This window comes from Emydura macquarii, unplaced genomic scaffold, assembly GCF_026122565.2.
Source record: "Emydura macquarii macquarii isolate MOO-44397 ecotype Brisbane River unplaced genomic scaffold, CSIRO-AGI_Emac_v2 contig_3287, whole genome shotgun sequence".
NCBI lineage: Eukaryota > Metazoa > Chordata > Testudines > Chelidae > Emydura > Emydura macquarii.
The window spans coordinates 764,125-787,261 of record NW_027133424.1 but is presented as its reverse complement, the minus strand read 5'-3'; the positions used below and the strand labels follow the sequence as shown (position 1 = coordinate 787,261).

The following is a 23,137-nucleotide window of genomic DNA, read 5'->3' as shown; positions in this document are numbered from 1 at the left end:
TAAACATTTACATCTTATTTCCCGTCTGAATTTGTCTAGCTTCAACTTCCAGCCACTGGATTGTGTTAGACTTTGTCTGCTAGACTGGAGAGCCCGTTATCAAATCTTTGTCCCCCAGATAGGTACTTACAGCCTGTGATCAAGTCACCCCTTCTTCTTCTCTTTGTTAAGCTAAACAGATAGAGCTCTTTGAGTCCCTCACTCGAAGGCAGGTTTTCTCTCCTTTAATCATTGTTGTGGCTCTTCTCTGAGCCCTCTCCAATTTATCACCATCCTTCTTGAATTGTGGGCACCAGACCGGGACAGAGGATTCCAGCAGTGATTGCAGCAGTGCCAAATACAGAGTAAAATCACCTCTCTGCCCCTACTCGACATTCCCCTGTTCACGCATCCCAGGATCACATAAGCTCTTCTGGCCAGGTCACACGGTGCACTCTGCATAGTGTTGTGTCAAACAGCCATTGGTCAAAGCGCAGGAGGGCCCTGTTAGTGTGCGGCAGGCTAGCATGGGGCAGATGTGCAGCCCGGTTTACTGGGCACTCACTCTCACTATAGACAAGCCCCAAGCGTCCCAGAGCGCCGCAGTGTGCGGAGCTGCCTCTCTCCAGGCCTGCTCTGAGGCAGTTGAGGCAGAGCTGCAGCGGGCTGGCTCCACACTAAGGCAAACCATCTTGTGGTGTAAGATGCCATCTCCGACTACGTTAATGGTCCCTGCCTGGAGTCCAGAGATCCCTGGTGCAAGAGTCCCTTCTAAGGCACGTCTTCACTGCAGAGTTAGTCCAGGCTTTTACCTGGGGGTTGACCCTAACTCCCCCTCCGTCTGCACACAAACCCTCTGACCTGGGTCACGTGGTGCTTTCAACCTAAGCTCGCTGGCCCTGGAACTCAGGTGCCACTTTTCCTTGGGCTGGTCACCTGTCCACTTTGCAGTGAGGGCACAGACTAAACCACCTGAGGCCTAACAGTCCTCCAAAGCCTTCCCACAATTCCTCTGTACGCCCAGAAGCCCAGAGACGTCCTCCCACAATTCACTAGGGCAGAATCATACAGCAGCTCAGCTTAGTGCAGAAGAAAGAACCCAGGGATGTGCCCTCAGAAGCCCAAGTGACTTCAACACAGCCGGGGAAGCGCAGAACTGCTGAGCACAGAGTAACTCGGGCAGGGCTTTGCTGTGTGGCTGCTCACACCTGGGCTAGGCTGATCCGGGGGCTTGAGCTCAGGTCCTGAGCACCCAGGCTAGCTGCAGTGAATACCCACCCTGAACACGGGGCTCAAATCTGGCTGCAAGTTGCCCCTGGATTCAGGGGCTTACAGGTGGGTTGAACTGAAGCGGGGTAGTTTGCCCTGAGCTGTGTGCTGAGAGAGGCAATTGCTGAGCTCTCGCGCTAGGGGAAGGTGACAAAGGTGCAACGTGAAAATCTGGAATTGTCCTGAGATGTTGGTTGTGAGCTCCCTGCCGCAGCAAGTGACATCATGGGCTAGCCGCAGCGACAGAGCCGCCCTGACAGAGCGAGGTCCATGACAAACACTCACTGCACACCTAGAGTGCCTTGCAATGCCCAGTGCTTCATAGGCATTGATGAATTTAGCCACAGCAGGGCTTGTGAGGCCACTGAGGTTAGGAGACATGGCCAAGGTCACACAGGGAACCAAGAGGTTTGAATCCTGACTGCCCACCCCCAGGCTTCCCCTACGAGACCACACACCTTTCCACAGTGCCATTTAACCGGCAATGAGAAGAGCTTCAGTAGTTGATGCTTCACAGTTATTCTGTTCCCTGGCCACAGGTGCAAACCAGCCTCTGGTCCTGCCACCTGCTCTGCTGTTCCTGTCACTGAAATGTGTCAGCCATCCCAGTCAGCTTGGTCAGTCAAATCCAGCTTCCTTCCCGCCGCCTGGACCGAAGCAGCACCCCCAGTCATGCGTCTGGAGAGAACAGCACAGACACATGGTACTAACCGGGGCAAACACGGCGGGCAGCTGAGGCATTTCAGACAGCCACTGCATCCAACTGCTGTCTAATCGACGCTTGCCAACATGCACAGGCTGCGCCCAGATTCCATACAATGCAGCAGCAGCTTCACCTTCAGCATGGAGCTGTTTGTCCCATCATGCGCCGGTTCCACGGATGGCGTGCACCATGCAGGGGCCTGTGATCTCTCAGGTGCGCCTCCATATTAAACAGGAGGGTGGCTGCAGGGTGCATTGTACAAGGCAGGGAGCAGCTGGCCTTTCCTCCAGCTCGCAGCCCAACCTCTGCATTGCTCAATGAGGTATATTCTGTTTCCAGGATTCCTACAGCTCTGTCCATAGCTTTTCCAGACCCATCCAGGCTGAACTGCAGAACCAGTTACTTCGTCGGTGCAAAACCACCAGCACTTCAGCAAAGAGGCAGGGCCGGCAGGTTAATCTGCCAGCCACGGGAACTGTCCTGCCATGGCTCCTGCCCAGCGGAGCCAGACCAATCCCAGAGGCACAGCGTGCAGGGCTGGAGAGGAGACCAACATGACAGCAGTGATCCCTGCCCCACACTGTGCTCAACCCCCAAAAGATGGCTGGGAAACGCAAGGAGAAAACAAAAGGCCAGGGTACTGCTGGATTTGCTGACCCTGGTGATGGCAGCTGGGATGGGGATGAGGTTTGGGTCTTGGGTCTTAGCTGTTCCCTGGCCACATGGACTCTGCAGCCCAAGGCTCTGCTGTATTCCCTTGGACAATCTGGATTCCACCCAAGAAACAAAGCTGGCAACCATCAGCCTGATCTTCCTGGGGGAGGGAAACGCTCTGCTCCTGACGCACATGCAGTCCTGGCACATGCGGGCTGCACCCTGGTGTGTCCTAGCATCGGCAAGAGGGACATAGCGCCAACTGGGCATGGTGGAAATATGAAGACAGATGGTCCCAGGGTGGGGGTGTGCATAAGTGGAGGGAAGCTCCTGTCCCAGGGCTGCAAGCCCCACGCTGCGAGGCCCAGGAAGCAGGAATGGGAGGCAGCTGGGCATCAGAGACCCTCTCCAATCAGCGGGAAGAGCAGGGATCCGGAAGCTGCGCTGCCTACGTTTGTACTGGCTGTGCATCAGCAGGCTGGCTTGGTCTTCTGGGATTGGGAACTCCCCGGAGCAGTGAATGATTGCCTCTGAACCTGCCCAGAGTCTGTTTCCTAGGGATGAAGAGTTCCTTTCCTCGAGGGGCTCATGTTCGCCGCCTGGGATGTGTACCCCCAGTCTCAGACGTACTGGTTTCCACCATTCAGAGCCGGCAGCTTCCTAAAACACAGAGCTCTCAAGCCAGCAATAACTCTGTGTGCTCAGCTCCCAGACTCCAGCATGACCTGCCATCACTGGGGGCTGCCAGGCGCACGTGGGGAACTCACACTCCTCAGCTGGAAAGGACCCAGCCCAGTCAGCTCCCCGGCAACCAGCTTCCAAGATTGCCCCCCCACCCCCCAATGCTCCCCGCTGGTTCCAGCTCCAGGCAGCATGCCAGAGAGGGTACTGGCCACAGCCCCACGTCCCCTCAGAATCAGGGGCGCTGCTGTGAGGGACTAAGGCACTTGAGGACTTTAAGGAAGGGCTGTGGGTGTGTGTGTAGACGGAGCGGGTGGTGGGCCCCTTGGTTTGGCAGAGCAGAGAAAAATGGGAGAGTACAGCCTGCTCGCACCTTCCTGCTTGGCGCTGCACAGGGCAGGGGGCTTCTGGCAGGAAAGCAGGAAGGGAGATCGCACGCGCCAGGCCTGGGATCCACATACAGCACAGGCCAGAGACATCAGATCTTTGACACATGCTGGGACAGGGATGGAGACTCCCCCCTGGCTGCAGTGGGGCTAGTCTGCCCCTGTGGCGGCCAGTGGGGTGAGCTGACACAGGCACCAGGCGTGTTGTGCTGAGTGAGTACAGGCAGCAGGGAGACACCATGTCTGCAGGCTGTGCCTCAGGGCCATGGCCTGCAAGACGCATGAACCAGCAAGTCATTTCCCTTGTGCCAGTCCCCAGCAAAGCCCTGCCTCTGCTCCAGACAGGGGGTGGCCCGGAGGGACTGGAGCAGCACGAGGGAGCACTCTGCAGTAGGCAGCCTGTGTGCAAGGGGTGGCCTGGCACCCCCCCGTCCCCTGAGAGACCAGGTCCAGCATCACATCTGTCAGAGGGCAGCAAGAATGTCAGCCTGCCTGCCCCGTGCCACAAGTCCCAGGGCTGCTTGTGAGACAGGCACAGGGGACAGGAGGGTGGCAGGGCGGGATGGGAGGTGCAGGGCACGGCTGGAGAGAACGGGAGTCCTGAGCTGGCCTGGCCTTGGTGCACGGCCTGCGCTAGGGTCTGGGGTGGAATGCCTTCCTGGGGAGGGCAGTCAGAGCTGTGTGGGGTGCCTCCAGGCTCACCCCCATGCACTGCCACTGCCTGTGGGGCCAAGTGGGAGGGGCCAGGCTTCTCTCGGAGCCCCCTGGACAGGAGTCACTGCTGCCCCCCACAGAGCGCGGTCAGCCTGTCCCCCCCACCTCCAGGCCCGCGGGGCACAGAGCAGCAGAGGGGGAGGGGAGTGACTGACCCCTTGGGCAGGGGCCAGGGCCGGCTACTCAAAGGATAGGAGGTCAGGGTGGGGCCCGCCGTTTTCCAGGCTGGGGGGCTGTGCCGCAGGCTGGCTGTCGCCCTCGGACGGCTGGCCCTCCAGCAGGAAGCTGGCAGGTGCAAGGCTGAGCCGGAGGTTGGGTTTTAGGCAGGGCGGGGAGGTTGCCCGCCTGTCAGCAGCTCTGAGTTTGCCCTCCAGGTTCTCCTCGTGGATGAGATCAGGCGCTGAGAGGGCCCTGCCACAGGCAGGCCCCTGCCCGTTCTGCCCTGCTATGCCAGGGGCACCCAGCTGGGCACGGCCCTCGGGCTGAGACCCGTCCCAAGCCACTTGCCACCGCTCCGCCAGGGCAGCCGGGCAGGGGCACTCGGTGCTGCACTCCGGGCTGCTCACAGCCGGCTGGGAGGAGATCAGCATGTCCAGAGGAGTCTTTAGGGCCCGGGGCGTGCGCTTCTTGGCTGCCGGGGGAGGCGGTTCGAGCCGGGGAAAGGCTTCCAGCAGCACAGGCCTGCAAGCACAAGGGATGCTTGGTGAGCAACAGACAGAGCACCGGACACGGCACTGAGAGCTGCCCCGCGCCGCTCCCTCCAGCCCGGGAGCCCCTGGGCTCTCCTGCTCCCAGGGTGGAGCCAGCGTGATGGGGCTAAGGAATCCCTGTGGTAGAAAGTGCCACGGGGCCCAGGACTTGGCGGTTCACTTCACTGCTCGGCCACAGATTCCTTGTGCGAGCTTGGGAAAGCCACTCTGTGCCTCAGTTTCCCACCTGTCGGATGGGGACAATCAAAGCCCGTGTGGCGCTGCAGTAAAGGCTCTGACAGCAGAGCCTGCCAGTGTGGAAATAATTTGCTACATCTAATCATTTCTAGGGCTGCTTTTACTTGTCGCAGCCACCCACTGCTTCACATCCCTCCCTGCCAGCCATGGGATGCGTCCATCCCCACTGCTGGCCCTAGAGAGGGGCACAGCCCTCCCTTCCTGCTGGAGAGCTGGGGCGTTGATGTGGGGCCAGTCTGGGTTTGTGGGAAAGGGGCTAAAGCAACCCTGGGCTGGGGGCTGCTGCTGGGCTGCAAGGCAGGACTGCGGCGGCTTTCCTCGGCAAGCTCTGCCCACTGCAGCAGTTCCACTCCTGGGACATTTCAAGGTGCCCCCAGGCTGGGCCGAGAGCAGGAAGGACTGTCCTTGCAGGCCAGCTGGGGGATGGCCCTGGGGGAAATTGGAGTGGGAAGGGCAGGGCACGCAAAAGGGGGGAAGAGGTGGCACAGGAGAGGGCTGGGAGAGGTTTCCCAGCAACCCAGGGGACCGCTGCCTTGGCCCCATGTTGGAGCAGCACCCCCTGCATCTTCTCGCCCAGCGGGGGCCGTTCCAGCTGGGGCCCAGCATGCAGCCACCCCCAATGCCCGAGGAGAGACTCACCTGGCGCCGTGGGCCAGGTCCCCCTGGAGGGTGTGCGTCCCGCCTGGTAGCTCAGCCCCCACGCTGGCATTGACCTCTGTCACCCCCACCTCTCCCAGGCCGGCGAGCTCCTTTCTGCGCAGGAAGTCGTTGACCTTGGCTCCGACGGCCTTGCTCAGGTTCTTGAGGTGCTGGCTGCTCCCTGCCCGCAGTCCTGGCTCAGCCGCTGGGGACGGGGCCGCCCGGGAGGTGCCCTGCGAGGCTCTGGAGAGGGGCCGGCTGGGCTGCAGCGTGGGCGTGGGGGCTGTGTTGGAATTCTCAAACATGCTTTGATCAACTGGAAGAGAAGAGAAGAGTGGAGGGGTTGGCGGAGCCGTGGGCGCAGGGGACTGGCACATGCAGGCTTCCCAGCAAAACGGGACTTTTGCCAGACAGAGCAGTGCCTTGCTCTGGGCTCAAACGCATCTGCCCCAGACAGGGCAGGGCAGAGTCTAATATCACTGACAGCCACTGCCCCCTAGCCAGGATTCTGCACCCCTCACTATGGCCCAGGCCTCCCCACTCAGCAGCAAGCCCCAGGTCCAAGCGGCTGGCCCTGCCCAGGTTATCATCCCCAGTGCCACCGGGAGGATTGAACCACCCGACTGGCACGGGCCAGGCAAAGACAAGGGCAGTTGTTCTCCTGGTACCGGCGCAGGCACGATGGGGACGGGTGGCACACGCAGGCGCAGGGAGCTTGGTTCTTCGGCATAGCAGATCCCCAGGCGGGTTACGCGTGGGCCTGGAGAGGCCTGAGACCAATGACACTAGGCAAGAGGGTGGCTGTCCCGTGCCAGGCAGCGCTGGCTGGCGCCATGGGCAGCAGAGAGCTTACAGCGTCCCCTGTGGCAGCGAGAACCCCCCTCGCCCACCACTGCCATGTGCCAGGGCCAGTGTGGTTCTTGGCTCTTCTCCAACTCCCTCAGTCCCTGCCCCAGGGCGCTGCCTTGACAGGCATGGTGGCATCCGGTGAGGTGTCACCCCGTTTTGGCGGCACCGAGAGGTGGATGTTTCCTGAATGCTCTCCCACTCCCTCAGCTGGGCCCTGGCTGCAGGCTAGCTTTCCCACGGAAGGTGCTTGGACTGGGGAAACACAGGGAGGTTGAGGGGCTGATGGCGCATGTCAGCTTGGCCATGTGAGGGGGAAGGACTCCCACCGCTGCGGAACAGCACTTGGGGGCAGGGTGGCCTCTCCTTCACTTGCCAGGCTGAGAGCAGGGCCACTCAGGGGGCTGAGCCAGCCTTTGGCTGCTGCGGCAGCTGCTGGGGGCGCAACCCTTTCGCAAATCTGGCTGTTGGCTCAGATGCCGCCGTCCGGATTCAGCAGCCGGGCTTTGGGCCCTCATTTTTCCAACACTTGGCTGCAGCCTGTAAAGGGAGACCCCGCAGCTCCCTCAGCCGAATAGAGGTAAACCCCAGGGGAGCTGGCAGTGCCCACAAGCAGCTGAGAAAACAAGCAAATCTCTCTTCTCAGGAGGGCATGCAAAGCCAGAGGGAGGGTCCTGGTGACAGAGGATGGCAGGTGGCCTTTGGAAAGAGCTGCCCAATGGACTGCGAGTGCGCGGGGTAATCCAAGCGCTTGACTGCTAACACATGCTCCGAAACGAAAGGAGCTGCAGAAGTCAATGGCAAGGGATGGTATGTGTGCAGGAGTGAGGTGTGCATGGGGCAGAGCGAACGGGAGTCCCGCTTAGGACACAGGCAGGGCGGGCGCCACGAGACAGGAACAGGCCCGTCTCCAGACGCGGGTGCTACAGATACCTCGGGGCAGCAGTTATCCCTCCTGGGCCTTGGTGTGCACCAGCAAAGGCACCAGGACATACAGAGAGCAAAGTCCCAGGAACAGCTGCTACAAATCCTTTTAAAACCCATTCCAGACGCAGGCCGTGACACCCATTCCTCTCCTCCAGTCCCTGGGAGGGGGGGAGAGGAGGAACCTGCTGTTTGTGATGTCAGCGGCTGATGTCACAATGCTAGCCCATGGGCAATCCAGCCACAGGCTTTCCCTAGCCCCACAAACCCCCCAGCTCCTTGCAGCAGTTGCAAGAGGGCATGGAGAACTTCTCCCTGCTGACGATTTCTGGGCCACGGCTGCCCAGCTGCACCATGAAAAGCGTACGTGATTTGCCACCCCCCAGCGGCACACTCAGCCGGCCAGGTAACGGCACCACAGTGAGACCCCGGAGCCAGCCTCGCAGGGCATGGAAGAGAACGACAACGTTCTGCACTTCTCCAGCCCCTTCACCACCGGCTCCAGGGCACTTCACCGGCAGCATCCCAGGACAGTCCCATGAGGTGGAGGAGGGGTACGATCCCTCCTGTCCAAGTGGGGAAACTGAAGCACGCAGACATGGATGATTTCTTCAGATGTTAGAACCCAGGGGCCTGATTTCCCGTGACTCACAGTACGCACAAGACCATGCGAGCTGTGGGCCCCAGCACCTCTGCAATGAGGGGCCAGATGTCCCAAACAGGGCCTGCAAAACCAGAGGCCACTTCTGAAAATTGTGGCCTAAGTGAGGTGGGCAAGGTCTCACAGTGAGTCAGTAGCAGAGGGCAGGAGCTGAGCCAGCTCTGAGCCTGGTCCTGGGGCGCACACGCCTCCTTTCTGAGGCAAAACACGGACAACCAGGCCAGGCGGGAGAAGTCAGGAAACCTGTGTGTGCCTTCCCGCACAGCTAGGCATTGGCTGGGGACCTGGGGCAAGGCATGGCCCTGCTCTGGGCCTCATTTCCCCAGCTGTAAAATAGGGGGACAGCCCAGGGCAGTTGCCGTTCAGCCTGGGAGCCACAGAAACCTCCTTGCCCCGGGGGCTTTTCTGACCCAACTGCAGGTGGTGCCTGAGCCAGGCCTCAGTGCCTGTCACCATCACCCCGCTCGGGATCAGGGCTGCCCTCTGAATGGTCATGGCATGGTGGGAATGGCCAGGACTTGCCGCGTGGGTAGGGAAAGGAAAGGCCTGACCATTCTCTGTGGGGCCTGTACCCTATGGCACCCCCTGCTCCCCAGGGGCCCTGCAGGCAGAGGCACCCCCTGCTCTCCAGAGGCCTGCACCCCATGGCAAGTGGGGCAGAGGGGTCAGGAGCAGAGTGCCAGGCCACTGCCAATAACCTGGCAAGGCCGATGCACACAATGTGCCTCCTGCTGGGTGGGGGAAGGGCACGGGCCCCCCCAATGGAGACCTCTCTTCCCAGTGGTGAACACTGACCCACGCGCTGCTGGAGGGGGATGGAGGCTGCAAGGGGGAGGCAAGGAGGGCCCAGACCTTGGCATCCCTGCCCGTCCCACACCTGGGACGAGGCCCGGGGCCAGGCTCTGGGCTGCAGCAGGGGCCCAGGGGCTCATCCCAGCTTCTTCTCTTGGCAGCTTGTGTCCCCTGCGACGTGCAGAGCGGGGAGCCCCTGAGGCACAGCTGCACCATCTACCGGCCCTGGTTTTCCCCCTACAGCTACTTCGTGTGCACGCACAAGGCCAGCCCGCCAGAGCCCTGCAGCCTCCCAGACACGCTGGCGGCCAGCGCCAGGGACGCCGGACGGCATGACGAGCTCCCAGAGAGCATCTGCTCCTCCTCGTGCTCCCTGGAACAGGCTCGGCCACCCGAGGGCGCCAGGAGAGCCAGCCCCGGCCCGGAGACCAGGGACTGCATCACGTCCCGAGACATCCTCCTGGCGGCCCAGCAGCAGCCAGCGCTGCACAATGGCTACAAGTGCGTGGCCTGCTGCCGCGTCTTCCCCACCCTGCACTCCCTCAAGACCCACATCAAGTGCGGCTCCAAGGAGGGCTTCAGCTGCCAGGTGTATTACTACAAGCTCAAAGCCCTGTGGGCCAAGGAAGGCCCGGTCTGGCCCAGCGACCGGCTGCCTTCACCCACCGCAGAACACCCAAGTGAGCAGAGCCGCCTGGCTGATGAGCAGCCCCCAGCCGTTGCTGCCAGGGGCCAGCGCGGTGCCCCACGCGCCCTATGGCCGAACTCCAATAAAGCAGATAAATAGGGGCAGGCAGTGCGTCTCTGAGGAGCGCCCGCGGCAAGAAGGGGCCCGGGGGCTGCATCCCACATGGAGACAGCAGCTCTGGCCCCCCTCTGGGATGCGACTGGGCGAGTCGCCACCTTTCCCTGCCAGATCACAGCCTCCCCTCCCCAGCAGTGTGACCCCGAAGGAGCCGGCAACCTTCCATGGCCCCTCCGACCCCCCACTACCCCTCCCTGATGCCGTGAGCCTCGCCCTGGCCCCAGCAGGCTGAATCCCTCTCTGGCTTAGCTTCCCTGCCTCCCCGACGGGGCGAGTCCCTTCCCGGCCCTGCAGCCCCCTTCATAGAATCATAGAAGATTAGAACTGGAAGCGACCTCAGGAGGAATCTAGTCCAACCCCCTGCTCAAAGCAGGGCCAACCTCAGCTAAATCATCCCAGCCAGGGCTTTGCCAAACCGCAGCTTAAAAACCTCTACGGATGGAGATTCCACCACCTCCCTAGGTAACACATTCCAGTGCTTCACCACCCTCCCAGTGACAAACTTTTTCCTAATATCCAACCTAGACCTGCCCCACTGCAACTTGAGACCATTGCTCCTTGTTCTGTCATCTACTACCATACTACAGCCTAGTTCCATCTTCCCTGGAACCCCTTTCAGGTAGTTAAAGGCTGCTATCAAATCCCTCCTCATTCTTCTCTTTTGCAGACTGAACCAGTCTAGTTCCCTTAGCCTCTCCTCATAAGTCTTGTGCTCCATCCCCCTAATCATTTTCGTTGCCCTCCGCTGGACTCTCTCCAACTTCTCCACATCCTTTTTGTAGTGTGGGGCCCAAAACTGGACACCATACTCCAAATGCAGCCTCACCAATGACAAACAGAGGGGAATAATCACTTCCCTCTATCCGCCGGCAATGCTCCTACTAATGCAGCCCAATATGCTGTTAGCCTTCTTGGCAACCACTGTTGACTCATATCCTGCTTCTTATCCACTGTAACCCCCAGGTCCTTTTCTGCAGAACTGCTGCCTAGCCCGTCAGTCCCCAGTCTGTAGCTGTGCATGGGATTCTTCCGTCCTAAGTGGAGGACTCTGCACTTTTCTTTGTTGAACCTCATCAGATTTCTTTTGACCCAACCCTCCAGTTTGTCTAGGTCACTCTGTATTCTGTCCCTACCCTCTAGTGTATCTACCACTCCCCCTAGCTTAGTGTTATATGCAAACTTGCTGAGGGTACAATCCATCCCATCCTCCAGATCATTAATGAAGATGTTGAACAAAACCGGCCCCTGGGGCAGGCCGCTTGTGACCAGCTGCCAGCTAGACATCGAGCCATTGATCACTACTCATTGAGCCCGATGATCTAGCCAGTTCTCTATCCATTTTATAGTCCATTCATCCAACCCATACTTCTTTAACTTGCTTTTCCACCGCTTTTCCCACATCCACAGAGCCAGTCATCTCTTCATAGAAGGCAATCAGGTTGGTCAGGCATGACTTTCCCTTGGTAAATCCATGCTGACTGTTCCTGATCACCTTCCTTTCCTTCAAGTGCCTCAAAATGGATTCCCTGAGGACCTGCTTCATGATTTTTCCGGGGACTGAGGTGAGGCTGATTGGTCTGTAGTTCCCTGCATCCTTCTTCCTTTTTTTGAAGATGGGCACTATATTTGCCTTTTTCCAATCATCCGGGGCCTACCCCATTTGCCATGAGCTTTCAAAGATAACGGCCCATTGCTCTGCAATCACATCAGCCAACTCCCTCAGCACCATCGGATGCACTGCATCCGACCCCATGGTCTTGTGCACGTCCAGCCTTTCTAAATAGTCCTAACCCTGTTCCTTCAGCACCGCGGGCTGCTTACCCTCTCCCCATTCTGTGCTGCCCAGTGCAGTAGTCTGGGAGCTGACCTTGCCTGTGAAGACATAGGCAAAAAAACCCTCCTTTACTATCTGCAACTCCAATTGTGCTTTTGCCTTCCTGATTTTACTCCTGCACGTTCGAGCAGTATTTTTATACTCCTCCCTAGTCATGTCAATGCTTCCACTTCTTGTAAGCTTCTTTTTTGTGTTTAAGCTCCCTGAAGATTTCTCTGTGAAGCCAAGCTGGTCGTCTGCCATATTTGCTATTCTTGCTGCACATCGGGATGGTTTGTTCCTGCGCCCTGAATAAGGTTTCTTTAAAATGCAGCCACCTCTCTTGGATTCCTTTCCCCCTCATATTAGCCTCCCAGGAGATTCTGCCCATCAGCTCCCTGAGGGAGTCAAAGTCTGCTTTTCTGAAGTTCAGGGCCCATATCCTGCTGTTCTCCTTTCTTCCTTTTGTCAGGATCCTGAACTCAACCATCTCATGGTCTCTGCTGCCCAGGTTACCACCCACTTCTACTTCCCCTGCCAAATCTTCCTTGTTTGTGAGCAGCAGGTCACGAACAGCATGGCCCATAGTTGGTTGCTCCAGCACTTGCACCAGGAAGTTGTCCCCAGCACTTTCCAAAAACTTCCTGGATTGTCTGTGCTCGGCTGTGTTGCTCTCCCAGCAGATGTCAGGGTGATTGAAGTCCCTCATGAGAACCAGGCCCCGTGATCTGGAAACTTCCGTTAGTTGTCTGAAGAAAGCCTCGTCTGCCTCATCCTCCTGGTTTGGTGTCCATAGCAGATGCCCACCACAACATCACCCTTGTTGCTCTCGCCTCTAACCTTAACCCAGAGACTCTCAACAGGCTTTTCTCCAGTTTCATGCTGGAGCTCAGAGCTGTCATACTGCTCTCTTACATACAGTGCAACTCCTTCACCTTTTCTGCCCTGCCTGTCCTTCCTGACCAGTTTATACCCATCCATGGCAGTGCTCCAGTCCTGTGAGTTACCCAACCAAGTCTCGGTTATTCCAATCACATCATAGTCCCTTGAATGTACCAGGACTTCCAATTCCTCCTGCTTGTTTCCCAGACCTCTTGCGTTCATGGACAGGCACCTAAGCTAACTAGCCGATTGCCCGATCTTCTCAGTGCACATCTGGAGGCCTCCCCTGTTGCACCCTCCTCCTTGTGCTTCCTCCCGGTGTCCCACTTACCTCCAGGTTTAGATCCCCATCCCCCCGGCAAACCTAGTTTAAAGCCCTCCTCGCTAGGTTAGCCAGCCTGTCTGGGAAGATGCTCCTCCCTCTTCATTAGGTGGATCCCGTCTCTTCCTAGCAATTCTTCTTCCTGGAACAACATCCTATGGTTGAAGAAACCAAAGCCCTCTCTCTGACACCACCTACGTAACCATGCATTTACTGCTGCAACGCGACGGTCCCTGCCTGGGCCTTTTCCTTCAACAGGGAGGATGGACGAGAAGACACTTGTGCCTCAGACTCCTTTATCCTTCTTCCCAGAGCCACATAGTCTGCAGGTCATTCTTGGCAGTGTCACTGATGCCCATGTGGAGAGGCAGGAAGTGGTAGTGGTCTGAGGGCTTGATGAGTCTTGGCAAACTCTCCGTCACATCCTGAATCCTAGCTCCAGGCAAGCAGCACACATCTCGAGTTTCCTGGTTGGGACGGCAGATGGATGACTCCGTGCCCCTTAGGAGGGAGTCCCTGATCATCACTACCCATCTCCTCCTCTTGGGAGTGGGGGTCGTGGAACCCCTCAGCCCTAGGACAATGCATCCTGTGCCTTCCGATCAATGGGCCTCCTTCTCATCCGTCCCCTCAGATGACTCTTCCAAGCCATTCTCCACAGTTGTACCTGTGCAATGAGCCTGAAACTGGTCGCTTACCTCTATCTGCTGCCTGACGGAGTGAGCCCTTCCCCGGCCCCGCAGCCCCCCGTCCAACAGGGCGAGTCCCTGCCTGGCCCTGCAGCCCCTCCCCAAGGAGGTGAGTCCCTTCTTGGCCCCGCACCCCCCCCACGCTAGCCCAGTGTCTCCCGCACATCCTGACACAGAGCCAGCCCCTGGGGCCACACTCCAATCACCCGCTCTAAGCGGTCTCTCTGTACCCTTTGTGCTCCCCAGACCCCTGGTGTAGATCCCCACGTATCCCCCCAGCCCATGTCCCATCAGCAGGGGGGCTGAGAAGCAGTGTCTGCCTGCTCCTCGGGGCTGCTGGTTCCAGCCCACCGGACGGGCGAGCGCTCTCCCCAGCCTTCGCTCTTGCCCAGCAGCCAAGGCAGGGGGTCTCTACAGCTGAGCTGCTGTGCGCTGGACTGACCCCACAGGGTATCTTTGGGGAAGGAGTGTGTCCCCAGAACTAGCCCATGGGGGAAGGGATTTCCAAAAACCAAGCTGTGCGTCCAAAGGACCCTTACGTTGACTGCAAGGAACGGAAAGTCTTCAGCCAAAATCTAGGTTGCTTCCCAAACACAAGACCAAATAGCCTCTCCCTACAGGTCACCCAGACGGTGAGGGCAGAAAGGCAGTGCCAGGATAGGCTAGGTGAATGGAAAGGTCAAGACGTCATTCAAGCCACGCTGTGATTCTTTAGCAAGTGGGACGGATGGGTTTAGAGAGGAAAAACCAACATCCTGCAGGTGCTTCCATGCACCATCCCAGCTGCTGCCTGGTCTTAGGCTGGCCGGGCTTCCCAAGGAGCCCCAGGAAGGGCGTGGGTCAGAGACACACTGGGAGCCCTGCTTTCATTCCTCACTTCTGCAAGGGAGATTCACAGTGACTGATGGCTGGGGCGGCTCTGAACATCACAGCCCTCACAGCCATCACGGTCAGCGAGGAGCAGGACGCAGATGGCTTTGTGTCTTTTGCTTTGGAAAGAAAATATTCACTATTTTATAGAAAATTGCTATTTCCCACATCGGTTTACAGGCCAAGAGACGCGTTGCTCTACAGAAGGGGAGTGGCCGCACTGGTGACTCAGGGCCGGGCAGGGTGGCGTGGCTGATGAGCTTGGGCAGGGACAAGCAGCCAGCCGCACATTCCCAGACACCACCGATCCCAGCTATGTGCTACGGGAACAACGGCAGGCTATGGAGCCAGCAACGGGAGCTCCTGGCTGGATCTGCCATTTGGCGGGGTCAGCTCCTTTGGCCATCGGGGGTTTGCTGTCACTCCTGTCCTGTGGCTAGGATGGGGCAGATGCGGCGGCTCCATATCACTCTAGACCCTAGCCAGCGGCTGCACGGACTAGGAGTGAACACCACAACCTGGCTGAACAGTGACAATGAGCACATCTGCAGGGGCCCCAGCACCCCTGGGGAGCCTTGCTAGGCTGATGGTCAGCCCCCCCCCCCCCCGGATTGAACAAGGACTCCAGGGCTAAAAGCACAGATTCAGAGATTCCACAGCCAGAGGAACCTTTGTGACCATCTAGCCTGACCTCCTGTCCCCCAGCTCATTCCCAGAGCAGCTCCTGTACGAAAAAAACCCACATGATTTAAAAATTGCCCGTGATGGAGAATTCACAAGGACCCTCGGTAAGTTGCTCCAATGGTTAACGGCTCTCACTGTACAAAGCTTCGCCTTGCTTCCGAGCTTCCAGCCATTGGATCACGTTGGACCTTCCTCTGCTAGACTGAAGAGCCCATTAACAAACATTTGTTCCCCATTTTGATACTTACAGACTATGATCAAGTCACCCCTTCGCCCCCCCTTTGTAAAACAGATCGAGCTCCTTGAGTCTCTCTCTATCAGGCATGAGTTTTCTATCCTTCAGTCATTCTCGTGGCTCTTCTCTGAACCCTCTCCAATTTAGCAACATCCTTCCTGAATTGCGGGCCCCAGACCAGGAGATGGGATTCCACCAATGCCAAATACAGAGGTCAAATCACCTCTATACTTGTACTCAAGATTCCCTGTTCACACATCCCAGGATCACATTAGCCTTTTTCGCCATGGTGTTGCACTGGGAGCTCACATTCAGCTCATTATCCACCATGACTCCCCAATCTTTTTCAGAATCCCTTCTTCCCAGGATAGAGTGCCCCCTCCTGTAAGCATGGCTGACATTCTTTGTTCCCAGCTGTCCACATTTCCATTTAGCCATATTATAACGCGTATTGACTGCGTGCGCCCAGCCTACCAAGCAATCCAGATCGCTCTGTATCAGTGACCTGCCCTCTTCGTTATTTACCACTCCCCCAATTCTTGTGTCATCTGCGAACTTTATCAGTGATGATTTTATGTTTTCTCCCAGGTCACTAATGAAAATATTAAATAGCATCAGGCCAAGAACTGATCCCTGCAAGACCCCACTAGAAACCTGATCATTGAAGATTCCCCATCTGCAGTTACATTTGAGACTGATCAGTTAGCCAGCTTTTAATCCATTTGATGTGGGCCACATTCATTTTATATCTTCCTAGTTTTTGTAACCAAAATGTTGTGCAGCCCCAAGACCCCTCACGGGAGTCTAAGCACATCACATCAATACTGTTCCCTTCCGCAACCAAACTTGTATGCTCCTCTAAAACAGATCAAGTTCATTTGACAGGATCTATTTCCCCCGCAGCCACGTTGATGGGCATTAATCACATTACCCTCCTTTATTAATCGAGTCTCGGATCAGCCACGCCACTATCTTGACAGGCCTCGATTCGGACTGACAGGCCGGTAATGACCCGGGTTGCCCCGTTTACCCTTTTTAAATATTGGCAGAATATTAGCCTATCATGAGCTGCTCCAGCCCCCCTAGCTGGGGCTCTGGCTGGCTTCCAGCCTCTGTGATTGGCACAGAGGGGGATGTGTGGGTCACCCCATTGAACGGTGAGAGCACCAGTGCCAGCCTGCACCAGGGTCAGTACGGAGCCCCACGTGCTGTGAGACTGTGCCAGGACCTGCAGGGCAGGTTGGTACACACAGCAATGTATGTTCAACCCAGCGTTCTCTCGGCAGAGGAGGGCATCAGGCTGGGACGCTGCCCTGTGGCCCACCCCACCCCAAAGAGGTTAGTGACTGGTCAGTGGAACTGGGCTGAAGGCATGGGGCCAAACCTGCTCTGCCTAAGGTCTGCTGGGAGACTTGCCTGAGGAAGGAGAGCAGAATCAAGCCCAGTTACCTCCCTTCTGTGACCTAGGCCCTGGCACAATGTCCATGGGACCCAGATCTCGCTCAGGGTCCATGCAGCACCCGGCACGATGGGGCCAGATGGCACTCCGTGGGGCTGTACCAGACAGGAGGGGAACCCGGGGCTCTCTCCCACAGCCCAACAGTGGCTGATGTCAGTAGCAAGCAGACGAGTGGACAGAGAGAAACTGCTTCCCTGTGGCACGGAACGGGGATCCTACAAACGTTTCATTATCACTGCTCTTGACTGTGTGTATCCCATATCCTGCAGACACCCAGATGAGACTGGGGCCCAATTGTTCTGGCTGTTCCACCAACCCTGACCGCAATCAGGGCCCCAATTATGCTGGGAGTTGCACGGATCCTAATGGAGATTGGAGCCCTAGTGGGATGGGCGTTGCACAGACCCCGAGCAAGATCTGGGCCCCATCTGTTGTACAAAAACACAGTGAGACACACTACTTGCCCCGAAGAGACTTGATTCATTGCATTCTGACTGAGCGGGGCTGGGAGGCTGCCATCACTCAGTCAGTATGAGAGGGGTCTGCATCTGCAGTGAAGCCTGTACCAAAAGCCACCTCTGTGGCTGGCAGTGTCCCAGGGATTGGCTGATCTCTGGGTGCAGGGGTCACTGCCTCGAAGGGGCTGACCGCTAGTTACAGCCCCTGGGGTATAGCTGGCTCCTGCTTCGGGCCCCAGTCTGGGAGGTGGAAGAAGTGAGACAGACAGAGAGAGCAGAGACGACAGAAAGGCTGGAGAAATAGAAAGATTTATTTAGCAAAGGCAATAGACCAACACCATCATCAAGGGTTAAGTGCACTTACATTGACAGACTGGCTTCCCAGATCCACTGAACACAGGTTAGTAACACAGCAGATGGAGGAAAGGAAAGGACAAAAAAATAGATCGATCCCAATCCTGTGTGAGGCTGGAGAGGAGACTGAGAGGCAGCATGGAGTTGGGAGGAGGGGAAATGACACCTCCAGGGCGCAGCACCTGCCCCAGGTTGCCTGTGAGATGCACACAGGGCCTTCCAGCGCAGCAACACCCCTTCACATTGCATCACACCACTGGCCAGTGGCTACTGGCCCGTCCAAGGTGGCCACCAAGAGGAAGGGCTGCTCTTTGAAACAGCAGCAGCCATCCCATCCCCACCCCAGCCCCCATCCTGAGCGACAGCAGACCCTGGGATGAGGAAGAGGGACAAGGATGAGTTGGAAGCTGGCCAAGGGATCCAGCTGCCTGCCCGCCCACAGGCACTTCATCCTAGCGTGGTGTGTCCCAGTGCCCTGGCTCCAGAGACACGCCCAAGGGCACGTGTCTTTCCCCCCGCGACAGCCGTTCCCACTGCCGCCTGGCTTGGTGCAGAGCAGCTCTGACCCGGGGTACAGGACTGGTCTTGCCACAAGCAACAGGGAGGGTGAGAGCCTCACAATAACGTCCATCCGTCCTGCCTCCCGCTGCAGCTCTCTGCCCCTCCCTCTCTGCGTCAGCCTGGCCAGACCTGACTCCTGCCTATGCATCAAGCCATGCGCCTTACTCCTCTTCTCTGCCCCTCAGAACCCCGACTGCACCCTGCAAAGCTCCCTTTCCAGTCCCTCCGTAGGTCCCAGGGAGCCCCCTCGGCTCCCCCCCATCCTGTCTTCATCCCCCTGTACTGCTCTCTCGGCCGCCCTCCTCTTCCTTTTCCCAGCTGCGTCTGTCCCCACCTTATCTCTACCTGTGCACCAGCCTCAGCCCCAGCCTCCCGGCCCCTTCCTGCCAGTGCCCACCTGCCCCTTCCAGACCTGCATCTCAGTGCGCTCAGCCAGTGCTGACAAGGCAGTTAGGTGGATTGCGGCCCCCCAGCCTCCCCACCTGCCGGGAGCCCATCAGCCCAGTACCCCCCTACACTGACCCCACAGGCCAGTGGCTCCCAGGCCAGCTCTCAGGTGCTGTCCATGCCCCCTGGGCCAGAGACAGCGGCTCTCAGCAGGACGCTGGCTCCACAGCAGGTGCCAGCGGATGCTGCCACTTGCAGGTGGCACTGGGGGCAGGCTCTGACAGAAGGTGCAGGCAAGAAGGAGAGAGATCAGAGGAGGGAGGGGAGCGTAGGGGGAAGAGAGAGGAAGAATCAGTTCCTGACCCCCATGTCCTTAGGGGAGCAGAGGGGAATGGCTGCTCCTGCCCCAGTGCCACCTGGGTTCTTGGTCCCGGGAGGTGCCGGGGACTGCAGCAACGGACCGCAGCGACCCACCCTCTCGGGAACAGGCAGGGAGAAGCCGCTGGACCAACAGGAGCGATGGGGCCCCAGGAGACTCACCCTGCAGCGGGCACTCCGGCGGAGTATCGCTGGGGCAGGCAGTCGGATAGCAGGGTCCCAGCCCTGATCGGTGGAGCCAGCTGGCTGAGGAGATGGTTTTTCACCAGGATGCAGGCGTGGAGTCCAAGGAACAGCCCTTCCCATCACATATAGGGACTGTTTGCTCTTACCAGCCAGGCCACCTCACCCCAGCCTGGCACATCTCTTTATGCTCAGACTCAGTGATTTTAAGGTTGGAAGGGACCAATATGATCATCTAGTCTGACCTCCTCCTGCACAACGTTCCCACTGCCCCGGCCTGTCTAAATGAGGGCACCTGGCCCAATCTGAGCCCTGGCGAGGCCACAGAACCTCACCCACTCAAAAAACCCTCCCTGGTGCATGGGCTTGTTTCCTCGTGCATTAGTTTAACCCAAACGCTGAGCCTCGCTGCAGGTGCCAGTAGGCAATCGGGCAGCTCGCGACTGGAATTTCATGACCATCTGGAGCTTATTTAGAAGCTTTTTTGGGAGATGCCCCCTTGCATCCCCCGACTTTAATTATCTGCACATTCAAGGCATCGTTCAATGTCAAAATAATGCGCAGAAGTTGGGTTAACAAAAGCCAACTAATTATTGTAATCAGGAAACGGGACCTCAAAACAACCCCACCAAAACACTCCTTCCAGTGAGGAAGCACTCCAAAAATCTAAGGACCACATTCCCAAAGGTTATCCCAAACTGTCCTCACAGTAGCTACCAGCACATTGATCTGCATGCACATAATCTCAGTTACTTGCAAATGCATCCCCTCACAAGTGCAAAAATCTGTTTTGCAAGGGCATCTTTTTGCATAAACAAAAATCCATATTTGCAAGCACATTTGTGTGCACAGAGTTGCTAGCTCTCACAATCTGAGTTGTAAAGCCCCAGCTCCTGGAGGCATATGATGGCATGAGAACCTCAACTTTCATTTACCAAAAAAAAAAAAGAAAGCCAATTTCTAGCCCTTGTGGTTGTGGAGAAAAGCCTGAAAACAGGAGCCAAGACTGCAGAAACCTGCATGACTTATCACAGATTTTCTTTGAGCACTTGGAGGCAGAATCCTTTGAGATTTTGGCCCCATCTATCCTGCTGCTGATACAAGTCCAAACGGCCAGTTAGATCCACTCAAATGGACCCAGAACCACTCCAGGAAACCTTACCACAGCCTTACCAGGGCAGCTGGATGACAATGGGTGCCCTTCCTTAGCTCCTGGCTTCCACCCATCCGTGCAGCTCCCATGGCCGGCTGCACTAGGGCGCCATGTGTTGGCCATAGAGACTGGCAGGCCGGCCCTCAGCTAAAGGCCCCTGCACCCAGCCAGTAGCTACTGGGTGAGCTACTCGACAGTAGAATGGTCCAGGGACCCCTCAGGACCTGGGAGTGGAGCCAAGTGTTCCCAGCCACAAGAGAAGCCGGAGCGTCGGGGCCACACGGACCCCAGAACAAGCACAGCTTTGCGCAGAGACTGCTCTGCCTAGCCAGTCCAATGTTAATGCAACCCCATGGGGAGGCAAACCAACACCGCCACGCCAGCAACCCCGAGAGCAAAGCCTTCTCTGCAGCAGGGAGCCTGCCGGGCGGCACATCCTGTGGAGTTTACCAGATGCCTTGAAAACAAACAGGGAGCTAGTAAAGCAGTAGGAAGTGTGGCCCCGCTGTTGGAGAACCAAAACAGCCCATCTGCCCAAAACATGAAGCAAACCCTGGGAACTAGCCTGCCGGGACAGCACGGACTACACGCGATTGAAGCTCCCTGAACTCATGGACTTTCCTGTCTTCATCACTGCGTTAATGTCAGGTTTTGCATTTCATTTCCCTGCTTTTGTTGAAGGAAAAAGCAAATAAAAAGCCGCTCGCCCTGCCGAGCTCCCAGCATCCCTGCTGCCTTGCTCCAGTCGTGCACTCGTAAGGAGCTGGCAACGAGGAAAGCATGAGTGGGCAGCATCTGCAGACGACACAGAGGCACTGAGGTTAGTCTGCGAGCCCTGGCCGAGCTAGGGGAAAGGTGGGGCCACAGCAAGGAAAGCATCTCGACGAACACAAGGTAAAGCACACTGGGAACTGATTCCAGCCCATCGGGGGCTGAGACGCACCAGAACCATTCAGCTTTGACCCGGGCACGACCGTGGGCAGCGAGCGAACAAGCAGCAGAGCTCAGGACAGTTCTCAGACAGTAGGCGGCACGAGACTGGGCTGGAGACTACCACCAAAAACAGGGTGCCAGCGTGAGCAAGGCTTGCCCGGTGAGCAGGGCACCTGCCTGGTTGACTCGGGATCAGTTCTCTGCCCAGACTGCCTGGGTGACCCTGGCCAAGTCACTTGGGCTCTGTGCATCATGCCCATCCGTGCAGTGGGGAACAGCCCTGCCTGGCTCCCAGGGGTGTGTGACAGCTGTGCGATGCACCACTGCCAGCAGCAGGGGGTGCAGTTCAGAGAGCGAGGAACTGTTATACAAATCAGGGGCATTCCTTTCCCTGCAGTACCAAGGTCAGGTCTGGTCCCCAGGAATCGAGGGGGGCACAGAGGCAAGTGCCCCAATGCCAAGAGGCCCCGAAAGGCTCCAGATGAGGAGAGACGGAAAAGAGGAAAGGAGTGGCTGCTCATTGAAATCAACAGCTCGACTCCATGGGGAGCTGTGTGAACCCATGCTGAGCACCTGTGCCCACCCCACCCTGACACGGCTCTGTTTGGAGAGGGGATGTGACTGGGGCATGTCGAAGACTGAATGGCACAAGGTGATGGGTCGGGAGCGCCGTCTTGGCGTCAGAACCAGAGGACGTTCACTGACCATGAAGGGCAATGCAGCTAACACTGACCAAGGGAAATGCTCCATTTGGACACAGAATGGGCAATAAACCTGTGGAACTCCTTGCCATAGGGTGTTACAGGGCCAAGAGCTTAGTGGGACTCAGAAAAGCAATATAGATTGACATGGCTGATGAAAGTACCCCCAGTTCCATTACAGAGGAGAAAGTTTTCCCACGGACCTACAGCCACACATCCCCGTGTCAGGCAGCCTGCAAGCTACCCTCGGTTTGCTGACCAGGCCTATCGACAGCAGGCAGAGCAGAAGCCGTGCCAGTGTGGCAGAGCCGTGGGGCAGCGCGGACGTGCCTGCACATCAAGGGGGGATGTCCGCCCGGCTCCTGTGTGCTCTGCGGCTGTGCAGGGCGGGTGGGGGCACTTGCTCACTCAGTCTCCTCTCTACCACAGCATGGCTGGGGCGCACCCTGGCAGCTCTGAGTGGTGTGGGCAGCAGGGTGCGGAGCCCTGGCTTCGTCCTGTCACAACGATGGAGAGGGAGCTTTTACCGCGTCCCCAAGCCTACAGCGCCGAGCCGAGCCGAGCCTTGGTCTCCAGCAGCAGCTTCCCTCCCTGTCTCGGGCTGGAGACAGCCGCCCTTCCGCCCCCCTACACAGCGATCTCATCTTGCAGGCTGTCGCCCAGGCCCTGTGTGTGCCGCACGTTGAGCAGGAGCGGCGGCTCCTCCTGGGCCCACGAGTCGTGCTCCTCGCTCTCGTCCGTGTTGGACTCGTACTCCGAGGCGATGCCCGACTCGCGGAACTTGATGAGCTCCAGGCTGCCCAGGAGCGGCTCCGCCGGCGGCGCGGCGCCAGATGGGAAGCGGAAGTACTCCAGCTTCACCAGGCAGTCACTCCTACCTATGGGGCTGCCCAGGGTGGGGGCGGGGCCGTGGCCCAGCAGCGGCAAGTGGAGGTCCTCTGGCTTTGGGGTGGTGGGGTCACACAGCACCGGCAGGGCGTTGGAGCGGAAGGTGATCTCCAGCAGACTGTCCTGGGAGCCCACTGGAAGAGAAGAGGGAGGGCTGAGCGGGCACGGCCAAGGCATCACTGACTCC

The 23,137-nt window shown here is 58.0% G+C and overlaps 3 protein-coding genes across 4 annotated transcripts in view; 1 reads left to right on the top strand and 2 right to left on the bottom strand.

Moving 5' to 3' along the window:
* Positions 1-555: 555 nt before the first annotated feature.
* On the bottom strand, positions 556-22,377 carry CUNH1orf226 (chromosome unknown C1orf226 homolog). The gene is made up of 3 exons (XM_067532579.1): positions 22,266-22,377; positions 5,973-6,288; positions 556-5,067 (listed from the first exon to the last, which is right to left on the bottom strand). The coding sequence occupies exons 2-3, from the start codon at positions 6,275-6,277 to the stop codon at positions 4,566-4,568; spliced, it is 807 nt and encodes a 268-aa protein (XP_067388680.1). The 5' UTR covers positions 6,278-6,288; positions 22,266-22,377; the 3' UTR covers positions 556-4,565.
* SPATA46 (spermatogenesis associated 46) lies at positions 8,043-9,982 on the top strand. The gene is made up of 2 exons (XM_067532520.1): positions 8,043-8,148; positions 9,357-9,982. Exons 1-2 carry the CDS (start codon positions 8,043-8,045, stop codon positions 9,980-9,982), a joined length of 732 nt encoding a protein of 243 aa, XP_067388621.1.
* NOS1AP (nitric oxide synthase 1 adaptor protein) overlaps positions 18,882-23,137 on the bottom strand; it is an 80,001-nt gene continuing 75,745 nt past the window's right edge. For both annotated transcript variants that reach the window (XM_067532576.1, XM_067532577.1), the window contains exon 10: positions 18,882-23,084. In XM_067532576.1, coding sequence (XP_067388677.1) covers positions 22,690-23,084 — 395 coding nt within the window. In that variant the 3' untranslated portion in view covers positions 18,882-22,689. The remainder of the gene's footprint in view (positions 23,085-23,137) is intronic.